At 39.7% G+C, this 15,165-nt stretch overlaps 1 protein-coding gene across 6 annotated transcripts in view; it reads left to right on the forward strand.

Annotated features, from left to right (window-relative positions):
• LAMA2 (laminin subunit alpha 2) overlaps positions 1-15,165 on the forward strand; it is a 710,513-nt gene that overhangs the window by 394,696 nt on the left and 300,652 nt on the right. For all 6 annotated transcript variants that reach the window (XM_055535601.1, XM_055535597.1, XM_055535598.1 and 3 more), the window contains 2 exons: positions 3,677-3,778; positions 5,132-5,343. In XM_055535601.1, coding sequence (XP_055391576.1) covers positions 3,677-3,778; positions 5,132-5,343 — 314 coding nt within the window. The remainder of the gene's footprint in view (positions 1-3,676; positions 3,779-5,131; positions 5,344-15,165) is intronic.

The following is a 15,165-nucleotide window of genomic DNA, read 5'->3' on the forward strand; positions in this document are numbered from 1 at the left end:
CTCCTGAGAGTCCCAGGACTTCAAGGAGATCAAACCAGTCAATCCTAAAGGAAATCAGGCCTGAATATTCTTTGAAGGAATTGGTGCTAAGCCTGAAGCACCAATACTTTGGCCACCTGATGTGAAGAGCTGACTCATTGGAAAAGACTGATTCTGTGAAAGACTGAAGGCAGGAGGAGGAGGGGACGACAGAGGATGAGATGGTTGGATGGCATCACAGACTCCATGGACATGAACTTGAGCAGTACTCCAGGATATGGTGAAGGACAGGGAAGCCTTGTGTGCTGCAGTCCACTGGGTCGCAAAGAGTCAGACACGACTGAGTGACTGAACAACAAATAACTGACTTGTTACAAAGACTCTCTCCAGTGTATGTACCCTTTGGGGAAGACACATTAGCTGGAAGCAATACCAAGAAATGCTTGGTTTCATTTCTTATAAAGAGATTATTTGATGCAATTGATAGATAAATAGAAGCAAAGGAGTTTTGTTGTTGTTCAGTCACTCAGTCATGGCCAACTGTTTGCAACCCATGGACTGCAGCACGCCAGCCTTCCTTGCCCTTCATCATCTCCCAAACTCTGTCCATTCAGTCAGTGCTGCCATCCAACCATCTCATCCTCTGTCGTCCTTTTCTCCTCCTGCCTTCAATCTTTCCCAGCATCTTTCTTTTCTAATGAATTGGCTCTTCACATCAGGTGGCCAAAGTATTGGAGCTTCAGCTTCAGCAGAGAATGAATAATTAACCCTAGGAGGTGTGCTCAGTCATTCAATATGTCAGACTCTTTGCCACCCCCATGGACTGTAGCCCACCAGGCTTCTCTGTCCATGGGATTTTCCCAGCAAGAATGCTGAAGTGGGTTGCCATTTCCTCCTGCAGGGTATCTTCCTGACCCAGGGATTGATGCAAGTCTCCTATATTGCAGGAAGGTTCTTTGCCACTAAGCTATCCAGGAAGCCCTATTCCTAGGAGATGCAGTTTCTCAATTAAAGGATGATATTAAAACAACCTTTTTAAAAAATTACTTAAGTACTTAACTAAGTAATTATATAGAGATATATCATCAGTATATATCTTAGGGTGAATGAAACAGACAATGATTTTAATATTATGGAAATGAACACTTGTAGCTTGGGGAAAAAACATCTGGTAATAGTATCATGCATCTATTTAAAATTGCTTGTTATTTCACAACCTAGATGGAACCAAAAAGGATTCACTCATGAAAACTGTTCAGTTCAGTTCAGTTCAGTTGCTCAGTCATGTCCGACTCTTCGCGACCCCATGAATCGCAGCACGCCAGGCCTCCCTGTCCATCACCAACTCCCAGAGTTCACTCAGACTCACGTCCATGGAGTCGGTGATACCATCCAGCCATCTCATCCTCTGTCGTCTCCTTCTCCTCCTGCCCCCAATCCCTCCCAGCATCAGAGTCTTTTCCAATGAGTCAACTCTTTGCATGAGGTGGCCAAAGTATTGGCGTTTCAGCTTCAGCATCAGTCCTTCCAAAGAACACCCAGGACTGATCTCCTTTAGATGATTCAAACATTCTTTGCTGCTGACTTTCTGGACTCCCATCATTAAGAAAATGTCTGGTTGATTTTTTAACAGTTCTAATGATGCCTACACATGAATATCAGAGGTGCATGAAAGAGTATAGAAAAAAGTTGTTTTATGAAATGTGAATGAGAAAGCAATTTCTCATCAGTATTACTACTACTATAAGCCCTCAGGTGAACAGGTTGAATTCTCCTCCATTGTTTGTGTTGTATATACCTATAAAAGGCCCCTCTCTTTTTCTATGTAGTTATTTGTTGTTTTTCCCCCATTTCCACCTTCATTACTCTCTCATATTATATATTACTTCATATATTATATGACTTTATTATAAGTAGGTATGGAAAATACTTTGACAAATCAAAGTATTGTAACAAATCAGACATTTTTCTCTTCATCTTGAGTCTCAATATCTGGGATGTTCAAATTACATTTTGGCTCTTTTCTTTGACAAAATGGGAGTTACCTTTAGTTCTAAGTTTCTTAAATTGATTTAAGGAAATTAAGAATTCATTTACCTTGATCTTTTTCTTTTTTTAAGGAAACCTGTTCTAGAAGGATAATAGCATATAATCTAAATTTTAATAATCAAAATACATTTAGAAGCTCAAAAGTTTGCAACATTATAGATCTATGTCCCAATGTCCTTTCCAAACTCAGTCCCTACCTCCTATTAAATATTTTTATTAATTTAGGAAATTCTGAATAATTAAGTTCTCTTTGAAATATATGAAACATCCTTTGCTGCTGCCTTTCTGGACTCCCATCATTAAGAAAATGTCTGGTTGATTTTTGAACAAGCATGTTTTGTGTAATTTTGGAAGCTTATCTTAATAGAACCAAAAACCTTTTACATAGATTCACCCCTCATTACTCACAGTAATGCCAAGTGCTATAGTCCAGGCAGATATTTATTATTTTAGATATGAAAAGACATTGTAACAGGGCTATTTTTCAGTGGAGCAGAGGAATAAAAGTTTTCTGAATTTTAGTTCCATATAAAGCTCCCTGTAATGAGCTCTTAGAAGACATTGAGAAGCTGTGATTTAAAAACTTTGTTTAATCAGCCATGGCGAGCTGTGTTCCATTCCCAATGGAACAACTCTGAAAGGAATCTGGATTCCTCCTCCTCCACCCAGAGCATCACCAGGAGTTGCTTTGTGGTCAGGGTCTGCCATGAGAGGCCGCAGAGAGCCCAGGGCTGCGAAGCTAGGTCTCTGCTTGTCATTATGGAGGAAACGGCAGAATACAAATGATCAGCTTTGTTTTATGAGTGTCTATTTACAATGCTGGGGTGGAACTTTTTAGAAAAGCACTGCAGCATTTGCATCATCTGTCTTTCAAGTTCCAATGTTGATTCCTGTCCTGTAAATGATCTTGCTTTCCTATTTTTTTTTAAATCCTTTGTACAAGGTTACTGTCAATGTCAGCAAATGTAAACCTCAAGCATACATTGTATGGGATTCAGCACGCATGTTGGAAGGAAAGAATTTTGTTTAATGAAAAAGGATAACAGCCTTCATTCACACTAAGCATATTTGATTGCCCAAGGGAAAGTGTATCTTCTTTGGGCATTTTGATTAAATTTTTTCATGATATAAAATTTGCTGCTTTATTTCTTTTTCTTTGATCAACAGCATTCTCCAGCATAGCTTATAGTCTAGGTAAAGTGCCTATGAAATGAAGTGATGTCTTTGCTGAAAGCATTCAGACCCAGAGAAAGTGAGTGACCCTCAGTGATGAGTAGAAATCTCCCAATTTTAACAAAGATCCTTCTCTGTTTGGGAATTGTAAAGCTCAAGCTACACACTAGGAAAAATGACAGGAGGGGCTGTGTTTAGTTCCCTGGAAATTAACCTATTTCAGCAAGCCTGCAACACCAGGAAGAAGAATACATGAATTTATATGATGTGTATCAGGTTTGCCATTGATAGGTAAGGTTCGTATAAAGGTTACTCCTGAAGAAATGTCTGTCATTCTCAATGTGCATGCTCATGATTTCTGTTTCTTCCAAATCCTGCCCTCTAGAACAATAAAATAATTTAAAAATAAAAAGCACAGCACAGTTTAATAGCCCATCTCCTGTCCTGTAATGATGGTGCGTCTTCTCTCTTGTAGCTCACAGCAGCTGGAGGACAGTTGATGTTTACCGTATCATATGACCTTGAAGAAGCCAACGAAGATGCAGAACACACACTCCAGCTTATGGTTATCTTAGAGGTAGAGTATGGGAAGTGTCGTTTATGTTTAACTGCTTTACGCTCATGTAATCTGAGGTTATTCCTTACCTAACTAGTTTAACATTCATTTATATACTACTAGAGAAAAATATTGTGATTTGGGAATTTTTTTCTGCCATTCACTCTGAGACATATCTAGAAGACTGAACAGAGGTCTTGGGTTCCAATAGTAAAGGGAATTTTTAGAGCAGACTTGAAATTTAAATTTAAAACCTAATGACCATGTCCCCCAGAACATAAGGATACTAAAAGTGTTTGAGCAAATGGCTGATTTATATGGTTGTAGTTTTGCCATCTCTCCTTGCTTCCAAGTAGATTTTATTGTTTATACCTTTGTTTATATTAGGTAAAAGTCAATGGAAAAAGGGAATCTTATCTATTTAGGTACAGTTGAATCTTGACTTCAAAACTCTCTTAATTTAACTAAGAAAAATATAGGAGAAACTGCTTTGAGCATTTGGAGGGACACAGGCGGTTCCCAAAGGCTAGAAGCCTAAAGTAATCACATAAAAGCTGCCTTCCTTTCTCATATTCTTCCTTTCTTCTCTGCTCACACAAAGGCACACATTTCGTGCATATTTATGGGTCCAAAGGGATCTATGTTGATTTAGCATGGGGCTCTGTTGTTGTTTTGGTCTTGAAATGTTCATGCATGAGAATCAACTTAAAAAAAGTCTTCCCCCGAAATGAATGTTTCCAGTATTAGGTGAAGTGATCTGAGTGATATATATCATTACATATGTGTGTGTGTATGAAAATAGAAGTATGTCATGGAATTCCTTTGAGATAAAAGGGGTTCTCTAAATGTAAAATGTTGAGAAGCTATATATTATTAATATGAATGAACTAAGATAAAAGGTTAACCCAAATGATAATAATGCCATTATCTAATTGTAATCATGAAACTGTAGGATTTTTTCTTGTTTCTTTTTTCCCCAGATTGAAGAGTCCTTTAAAACGATAGCTTCATACACTGTTTTAACTTTTCTTCCCCATTTTCCTATATAATCCACATTCACCATAAAATAGTATATCTGAAATATTCAGTTTTGCCCACTTCTATAAAATTGATGTATTTGTAATCATATATATCTAGACTTACCAAGTATTAATTATTTCAGTAAATAGGGGAAGCAGAGTCACGCATAACCAAGGAACCTAGTGGTACATCGAGTTGAGGCTAATATTTAAATTGTTTTCTCTCTGTCTTTTATACATACTAGAAATATCCTGACAGGGAAAGCTAACCTGAAATAAAAAACCTACTGAGGATAGCCTACAAAGAGGAGAATTGCTTTTTTCACAGTTTTATCCTTTTATACTCTCTTTTTAGGGAAATAACTTGAGAATCAGCTCAGCCCAAGAGGAGGTGTATCTGCAACCATCTGAAGAACATATTAATGTGTTGTCACTTAAAGAAGAATCATTCACCACACATGGCACGAATTTCCCAGTCAGTAGAAAGGAGTTTATGACAGTGCTTGTGAATTTGCAGAGAATCCTCATACAAATCACATACAGCCTTGGGATGGATGCCATCTTCAGGTAAACTCGGGAATTGCATCTCCAGCTCTTACCCATTTACCTTGGGGCGGACGTGCAAGTGCTAAGTGACTGAAGATCCCTGCTGCTGCTAAGTCGCTTCAGTCGTGTCCGACTCTGTGTGACCCCACAGACGACAGCCCACCAGGCTCCCCCGTCCCTGGGATCCTCCAGGCAAGAACACTGGAGTGGGTTGCCATTTCTTTCTCCAATGCATGAAAGTGAAAAGTGAAAGTGAAGTCACTCAGTCGTGTCCGACTACTAGTGACCCCATGGACTGCAGCCCACCAGGCTCCTCTGTCCATGGGATTTGCCAGGCAAGAGTACTGGAGTGGGTTGCCATTGCCTTCTCATAAGGTTTTCCATCTTCAAATAATAGTTAATGATGGAGCACTGGTTTTCTGAAAAGTGTTTCTATTGATCTTTAAAATTTTACCTACCCAGGATAAATCTGTCTTAGTCCTTTTTCAGTATTGATGATTCTCAGTTCTGCCAGAACATGCAATAAAAATAATCCCTATACTGAGAAATGCTATACTGGAAAGCACAGTCTCCTTTATGATGACTCAAATAGTGGAAAAGTAAAGTGATATAATTCCAGGATACCCGTATTCAGAAAGTGGTTTGTAAAATATTTTCTTCCATTAATTCATTCAGTAGATTCTGACTTAATAGTATATGGTTGATAATGAGAGATATAAGCACCTTCATTTGAATAACCACAAGTTTTTTTGTGAAACACTGTAATACTATAATGGCTGCATGATATCAAGGAAAGTAAGACTAAGAATTCAATTAGCTCTATTGCTTATTATATGTGTGACCTTTGGCAAGTGGTTGGTCTTATGGCAACTGGATTTCTTCAAATGTGAGGTGGAGATAATAGTGCCTACCTTTCAGGGTCATTGTGAAAATTATATGTGATAATTATGTAAAGTGCTCATTACCTCGAACACTTTCAAGGGATTATTCCTTTCTACTCTCTGTTTTGTCTCCTTAAAGAGAGAACTCCCCAACTTGAGCTAAACATGTCCATAAGAGGCACCCTAAAGGCTTCTTTCCATTAAAAAAAAATTACTTACAAATTTCATGGCAATGTTTTCCTGCGTGTGTGCATTCTAAGTCGCTTCAGTTGTGTCTGACTCTGTGCAACCCTGTGGACTATAGCCCACCAGGCTCCTGTGTCCATGGGATTCTCAAGCAAGGATACTAGAGTGGGTTGCCATGCCCTCCCCCAGGGGATCTTCCAGACCCAGGGATCAAACCTAGCATCTCTTATGTTTCCTGCATTAGCAGGCAAGTTTTTTACCACTAGTGCCACCTGGCAAGCCCAATTTTGTCCTAAAGCAGCTTAAATTAGATGATCAAATGTGACCCCAAACCGACAGCTTGGCGTACCCATCAGCACAGCAATGTCTCCAAAGCTGGTTTATCTACAAGAGGGTCTTTTAATTGCTGAAGCTCCACCGCCCCCCTTCATCTGCTTGTGCTGTCTAGTTTGTCTTTCACTTGTAGTATTTCAACTAAGCGTAATCATCATTACCATCTCCCTAAGGAGAGAATCGCAGATTCAGAAACAGAACCACTGCCAAACAATGTACCTCTTTTGCATAGTCAATGCTGCTAGAAGCTGGTTAAAATGCCGTGAAGATGAGAAGCAGCACTTCAGAATTAATTATGTTTTTTCACATTTAGTAAATAGAGACTGTCATGATGTTTAAAGAGTACAAAGAGATGAGTCCTCTGGATTTCAAAATAAATGACAAGCAAATTGACAAAAAGTGGCTGAGGGGTTTATTTTTGCCAGCCTTGCTTCTCAGACTAGTTAATCCAAAGCATTTCTCCCTGATTCATGGGAGATAATTTTAGTGTCTGCTTATCTTAAAATCCCTAGTTTCATTTGAGCCTTCTGAGCTTTTCCCATACATGAGCAACGTGTTCACAGAGCATGGCTATGGGATCCGACACAGGAACTAATCCATGTGGGTGATGCTCTCTGCAGCCTACATCACACAAGGCGCTGTAGTTTGAGAAGTTAAAGCCATGTTGTATGTGAAACTCCTACTCACTTCAGGTGAGCCACAAGCCAGCATGAATCTTGAGTCAGTAAGCTTGTTATATTTTATTTATCTCTGATCTATGAGTAAATTGAGTCCTATTTGTAAAACATCACTTGAATTGATTTCACCTTGTCTTGCACAGTAGGCTTCCAACTTGGTATATGGCTTGTGTGTAAGCACAAGTAAATTGAAGCTATCACAACAGAAATTCATGTTTAGAATTATTTAAGGAGGATTTACTTCTATGGTAGTTCTCTCAGCAAATGGGTTTATGTTCCTCCCGATACGGAGGAACTGGAATTGAATAGTGGAAGGAAAATGGGGCAGCAGGTTAGAATTTTGACTTCTGTTTTCAAGTTAGCTGTTTAATAGTTGTGAACATAAGTGTTGTTTTAGATCTCTTTGGATTTCAGTCACCTCATCTGTAAGATGAGGAGGACAATTGCTTGTCAATGTCAAACAGTCACTATGAGAATGGAATTAAAGCAAAAATGCTTTGCTTATGGCCAGTCAGCACACAAATCTGAAGCATTTCCATCTGACCTGCATATTCTAGGAAGTACCATTTTCTCCATTAAATACCATTAAGACTTGAAGATATCTAGAATAAAGAATGGACTGGTGTTTCAAAATTGAGACCATTTTTGCTATCATTCTTTTCTACAGTGCTGAAGAGCCCATGTGATAAAATTAATTGATTTTCTTCTCATTGTACTCATTAATAAATGAAGATAAAAATGGAAAACTTTTCATTCTTCCTTTAAGAATATAAGAGAAATCAACTTAACTGTGAATCTTTCTCCTTTAAATTCTCCAAACCTTAGTTTCAAAAGCAATCCTTGATATTTAACTTGATATTTTTCTTATCACCTGTGAAAGTGAAAGTGTTAGTTGCTCAGTCGTGTCCGACTCTTTGCGATCCCATGGACTGTAAACCGGCTGGTTTCTCTGTCCACGAAATTCTCCAATCAAGAATACTGGAGTGGGTAGCCATTTCCTTCTCCAGGGGATCTTCCCGACCCAGGGATTGAACCGGATCTCTTGCATTGCAGGCAGATTCTGTATCATCTGAGCCACCAGGGAAGACCTTATACCCTATAGTAGACATTAGTACAGTTCATCAAATTTTAATCTCCTTCCTTTGAAATATTGCATTTCCTTTGAGGGTAGATGTTATCATAGGTCTTGGTTTGGCCAATGAAATGTGAGCTGAAGTGATGTATTATTCCTGTTCTACTATCCCCACTCCCAACCCTAGAAAAGCATTGAATTACCTGTAGGAGACTCTATGGAGCTTACACAGTTACCAGAACATAAAAACAGTCTGAAATATTGACAGCACATGGAGGTCAGCTGCCCTGAAAGGTTACCCGGAACCGTAGAGGATTTTCCATGAGTAAACTTTTGTTTTCTGATAAGCCACTGAGAATTCAGTTGTTTGTTAGCCCAGCGTAACTGAACCCATTGTGACTTTACTGTGATACAACCCATATATCTTTATTGTTTGAAAATACATTTCTCCTAGGCTAGACATTTTCACATGACTTTTAAGAGTGTTTTTTTTTTTTTTCTGGTATCAAAAACATTACACAGAATTTATCTACTAAATTATCCAATAAATAATCTAGAAAAATCCGTATAAACAAAGGAGTGTTTTGATGATTATAGAAATAGTGCTGATAGTAAACTTCTACCTTATGAAAATAATAATCCAGGTAGTCACATTTGAAGAAATTATTACAATGAGGGCTCTAACGATCTTACAAGGACTTCTATAACTTGCTCTTGGGAAGAGGTTCAGCCAGTTTTATACCAACATGTGTTTTTTTCCCCCATTGCCTTTCACTACCTCCCAAATCTAGTCTGTAATATTGGGTTTATTCAGTCTGCCAGCATTTACTCAGTGCCTTCCCTGTGTATTTGAATCTTAGCTTCCTCTTTTGTAAAATGGCAGAAACATACCTAACTTTCAAGATTGAATGCTCAGTGAGAAAATGATGTATCTGAGACATCTGACCTTCTGTCTAGCGTACAGTGGGAGACAATGTCGGGCAACAAGCTAACCATTGGTTTTTAATTTTGGTCTGTGGCTGCACAATATTTGCAGACAGTATTATATAGACAAGGCACTTTACTTCTCTGAGCTTCGGGTTCCTCCTTTGTAAATGTGGACAGAAACATGATTACTGCATTGGTTTCATTGATTTTTTAAAATATAATTTTATTTATTTATTTTGGCTGTGCTGGGCCTTCGTTGCTGCGCTGGCTTTTGTCTAGTTGCAGAGAGCGGGGGCTACTCCCTAGTTGCAGTGCATGGGCTTCTCATTGCGGTGGCTTCTCTCGGTGTGGAGCACAGGCTCTAGGGAGCACTGATTTCAGTAGCTGCGGCATGTGAGCTCAGCAGTAGTGGTTCTTGGACTTTAGAGCACAGGCTCAATAGTTGTGTCACACGCCTAGATGCTCCACAGAGTGTGGAATCTACCCAGACCAAGAGATCGTATCTGTGTCTCCTGCATTGACAGGCATATTCTTCACCAGTAAGCTGTCAGAGAAGCCCAGTTTCATTGATACTTAAGGGAGATATGTCTCAAGTTCCCATTATAATGCACAGAAGTTTTACTTATTATAATGCACACTTCAGTTCAGTTCAGTCACTCAGTCATGTCTGACTCTTTGTGACCCCATGAATCACAGCACGCCAGGCCTCCCTGTCCATCACCAACTCCCAGAGTTCACTCAGACTCACGTCCATCGAGTCAGTGATGCCATCCAGCTATCTCATCCTCCATTGTCCCCTTCTCCTCCTGCCCCCAATCCCTCCCAGCATCAGTCTTTTCCAGTGAGTCAACTCTTCGCATCAGGTGGCCAAAGTACTGGAGTTTCAGCTTCAGCATCATTCCTTCCAAAGAACACCCAGGACTGTTCTCCTTCAGAATGGACTGGTTGGATCTCCTTGCAGTCCAAGGGACTCTCAAGAGTCTTCAACACCACAGTTCAAAAGCATCAATTCTTCGGCGCTCAGCCTTCTTCACAGTCCAACTCTCACATCCATGCATGACCACAGGAAAAACCATAGCCTTGACCAGACTGACCTTTGTTGGCAAAGTCATGTCTCTGCCTTTGAATATGCTATCTAGGTTGGTCATAACTTTCCTTCCAAGGAGTAAGCGTCTTTTAATTTTATGGCTGCAGTCACCATCTAGTAATTATTATGATGTGGTAGTTCTAGGCTAAGGAAAGAGGATACAAAGATGGATAAATGATCAGTGAATTCAAACAACGTATAGTCCCTTATCCAAGTCAGACGTATGTTTGTGGTATATAATAAAGAGCGCAGTGGAAGTGAGCGCAATGCATATTGGTAGGACTAAGGAGAAAGAAATATGTATTCTCATATTAGCATTTAGTATATTTTTGATGAATGGTTTGCAACAGTAGTAGATTCTGTTCGTTATTTCCCTTAGTTGGCATAGGACTGACAGTGTTTGGGGGAAATGTCTAGCTCATGCCAAGATAGCTCACTCAGACACTCACTGAGTTTGTAAATGATTCTGTTGCCTTTTTCAGTTACGTACAGTCGCTCAGTCATGTTTGACTCCTTCTGACCCCATGAATCGCAGCACGCCAGGCCTCCCTGTCCATCACCAACTCCCATAGTTCATTCAGACTCAGGTCCATCGAGTCAGTGATGCCATCCAGCCATCTCATCCTCTGTCATCCCCTTTTCCTCCTGCCCCCAATCCCTCCCAGCATCAGTCTTTTCCAATGAGTCAACTCTTCGCATCAGGTGGCCAAAGTACTGGAGTTTCAGCTTTAGCATCATTCCTTTCAAAGAACACCCAGGACTGTTCTCCTTTAGGATGGACTGGTTGGATCTCCTTGCAGTCCAAAGGACTCTCAAGAGTCTTCTCCAACACCACAGTTCAAAAGCATCAATTCTTTGGTGCTCAGCTTTCTTCACAGTCCAACTCTCACATCCATACATGACCACTGGAAAAACCATAGCCTTGACTGGATGGACCTTTGTTGGCAAAGTAATATCTCTGCTTTTCAATATGCTATCCAGGTTGGTCATAACTTTTCTTCCAAGGAGTAAGCATCTTTTAATTTCATGGCTGCAGTCACCATCTGCAGTGATTTTGGAGCCCAAAAAGATTAAGTCTGACACTGTTTCCCCATCTATTTCCCATGAAGTGGTGGGACCAGATGCCATGATCTTCGTTTTCTGAATGTTGAGCTTTAAGCCAACTTTTTCACTCTCCTCTTTACTTTCATCAAGAGGCTTTTTAGTTACTCTTCACTTTCTGCCACAAGGGTGGTGTCATCTGCATATCTGAGGTTATTGATATTTCTTCCGGCAATCTTGATTCCAGCTTGTGCTTCTTCCAGTCCAGCTTTTCTCATGATGTACTCTGCATAGAAGTTAAATAAGCAGGATGACAATATAGAGCCTTGAATACTCCTTTTCCTATTTGGAACCAGTCTGTTGTTCCATGTCCAGTTCTAACTGTTGCTTCCTGACCTGCATACAGATTTCTCAAGAGGCAGGTCAGGTGGTCTTGTATTCTCATCTCTTTCAGAATTTTCCACAGTTTATTATGATCCACAAAGTCAAAGGCTTTTTAGGTATGAGATAAAAAATGATTAGACTTCCTTAATTGAGTAGTACTTTGTGGAACTTTCACAAGACAGAGGCTAAAGGAAATTCTAAGTCATCGTCTTGTGTTGCATCAAAAATGAAATAGAACAAAGCCCCTAAACAACAATAAAATCTTTATCTATGCTAACAAACTGAAAGTAACATTTATTTAGTAGAATTAAATGGAGGTCTTCTATATTAAAAAACAAGTGAATTAAAAAAATTATTTAAAAGAGTTAAGATCAAATGTCCTGTTGTTTAAAGAATAATTTGGATTTTTTCCCTTTTTTGTGAAGCATGATATATCTAACTCTGGTTGAAAATATAGTAAAAAATATACAGAGTACTCTTTAAGTCAGTACCAGGGCAATGTTTCTTATATGATTCCAATATTTTCAATAATAGCTTGTATAATTATGCCTTTGCTCTTCATCCATCATCTTATCTGTATTTCCCTTTCATAATAATTAGAAAGAACCAGCTAGAACATTTGACAAATCTTTGACAGTTTGTGCATCTCCAACAATACTTTATTACTACCAGCATTATGTATTTTAATGAATACAGCCTGTATCAAGAAAAGAAAATGACCATATTGGAAGGGGAAAAAGAATAAACCGCAGACTTCTTCAAGAGTAACACTAAAAACTGTTCAACACATTAAAATCCCATTTAACAAATATCAGAACCTAATGAACATTGGGACTGCTCAGTGAATACTAATGTGGAATATTGCTAGGAAAGATGTTTGAGTGCTGAAATTTCTCATAGCTCAAAATGGTTACATAGATTAAGGAGAGGAACATCTGTTGTTTCAAAGACAAATGAAAGTTGGTAGTTCACTGAAAATATTTTTGTTTTGTTCCATTTTAAATTGTTTCTTAATGTAGTCATTTACTTTCTTTCTATTTTAAAATGTTGCTATACTACAGTCCTGGCTTAGTTGCTTCGACTGAAGTGTCCAACTCTGTGACCCCATTTACTGTAGTCTGCCAGGCTTCTCTGTCCATGAAATTTCCCAGGCAAGAATACTGGCGTGGGTTGCCTTTTCCTTCTCCTTGGATACTACAGTCCATAGGATCGCAAAGAGTTGGACATGACTGAAGCAACTTCAGTTCAGTTCATTTCAGTTGCTCAGTCGTGTCTGACTCTTTGTGACCCCATGGACTGCAGCATGCCAGGCTGACCTGTCCATCACCAACTCCCAGACCTTACTCAAACTCATGTCCATTGAGTCAGTGATGCCATCCAACCATCTCATCCTCTGTCGTCCCCTTCTCCTCCCACATTCAATCTTTCCCAGCATCAGGGTCTTTTCAAATGAATCAGTTCTTCACATCAGGTGGTCAAAGTATTAGAGTTTCATCTTCAGCATCAGTCCTTCCACTGAATATTCAGGACTGATTTCCTTTCGGATGGACTACTTGGATCTCCTTGCTCTCCAAGGGACTCTCAAGAGTCTTTTCCAAAACCACAGTTCAAAAGCATCAATTCTTTGGCACTCAGCTTTCTTTATAGACCAACTCTCACATCCATACACGACTACTGGAAAAACCAATGCTTTGACAAGACGGATGGCACCACTTTATTGGTAAAGTGATGTCTCTGCTTCTTAGTATGCTGCCTAGGTTGGTCATAACTTTTCTTCCAAGGAGCAAGTGTCTTTGAATTTCATGGCTGCAGTCACCATCTGCAGTGAAATTAGAACCCCCCAAAATAAGGTCTCTCACTGTTTCCATTGTTTCCCCATCTATTTGCCATGAAGTGATGGGACCAGATGCCATGGTCTTCGTTTTCTGAATGCTGAGTTTTAAGTCAACATTTTCACTCTCCTCTTTCACTTTTATCAAGAGGCTCTTTAGTTCTTCTTTGCTTTCTGCCATAAGTGTGGTATCATTTGCGTATTTGAGGTTATTGATATTTCTCCCATCGATCTTGATTCCAGCTTGTGCTTCTTCCAGCTAAGCGTTTCTCATGATGTACTCTGCATAGAAGTTAAATAAGCAGGGTGACCATATACAGCTTTGACATACTTCTTTTCCTATTTGGAATCAGTCTGTTGTTCCATGTCCAGTTCTAACTATTGCTTCCTGACCTGCATACAGGTTTCTCAGGAGGCAGGTCAGGTGGTCTGGTATTCCCATCTCTTGAAGAATTTTCCAGTGGTTGTGATCCACACAGTCAAAGGCTTTGGAATAGTTAATAAAGCAAAAGTAGATGTTTTTCTGGAATTCTCTCGCTTTTTCAATGATCCAGTGGATCTTGGCAATTTTGATCTCTGGTTCCTCTACCTTTTCTAAATCCATCTTGAACATCTGGGAGTTCATGATTCACGTACTGTTGAAGCCTGTCCTGGAGAATTTTGAGCATTATTTTGCTAGTGTGTGAGAGGAGTGCAATTGTGCAGTAGTTTGAGCATTCTTTGGCATTACCTTTCTTTGGGATTGGAATGAAAACTGACCTTTTCCAGTCCTGTGGCCACTGCTGAATTTTCCAAATTTGCTGGCATATGCAGTGGCTGACTTTATTTTTCTGGGCTCCAAAATCACTGCAGATGGTGATTGCAGCAATGAAATTAAAAGACGCTTACTCCTTAGAAGGAAAGTTAATGACCAACCTAGACAGCATATTAAAAAGCAGAGACATTACTTTGACAACAAAGGTCTGTCTAGCCAAGGCTATGGTTTTTCCAGTAGTCATGTATGGATGTGAGAGTTGGACTGTGAAGAAAGCTGAGCACCAAAGAATTGATGCTTTTGAACTGTGGTGTTGGAGAAGACTCTTGAGAGTCCCTTGGACTGCAAGGAGATCCAACCAGTCCATCCTAAAGGAGGTCAGTCCTGAGTGTTTATTGGAAGGACTGATGTTGAAGCTGAAACACCACCCTTTGGCCAACTGATGCAAAGAGCTGACTCATTTGAAAAGACCCTGATGCTGGGAAAGATTGAGGGCAGGAGAAGGGGATGGCAGAGGATCAGATGGTCGTATGTCATCACTGACTCAACAGACATGGGTTTGGGTGGACTCTGGCAGTTGGTGATGGACAGGGAGGCCTGGAATGCTGTGGTTCATGGGATCATAAAGAGTCGGACATGACTGAGCAACTGAACTGAACTGAATTGAGTG

Source organism: Bubalus kerabau, chromosome 9, assembly GCF_029407905.1.
Source record: "Bubalus kerabau isolate K-KA32 ecotype Philippines breed swamp buffalo chromosome 9, PCC_UOA_SB_1v2, whole genome shotgun sequence".
NCBI lineage: Eukaryota > Metazoa > Chordata > Mammalia > Artiodactyla > Bovidae > Bubalus > Bubalus kerabau.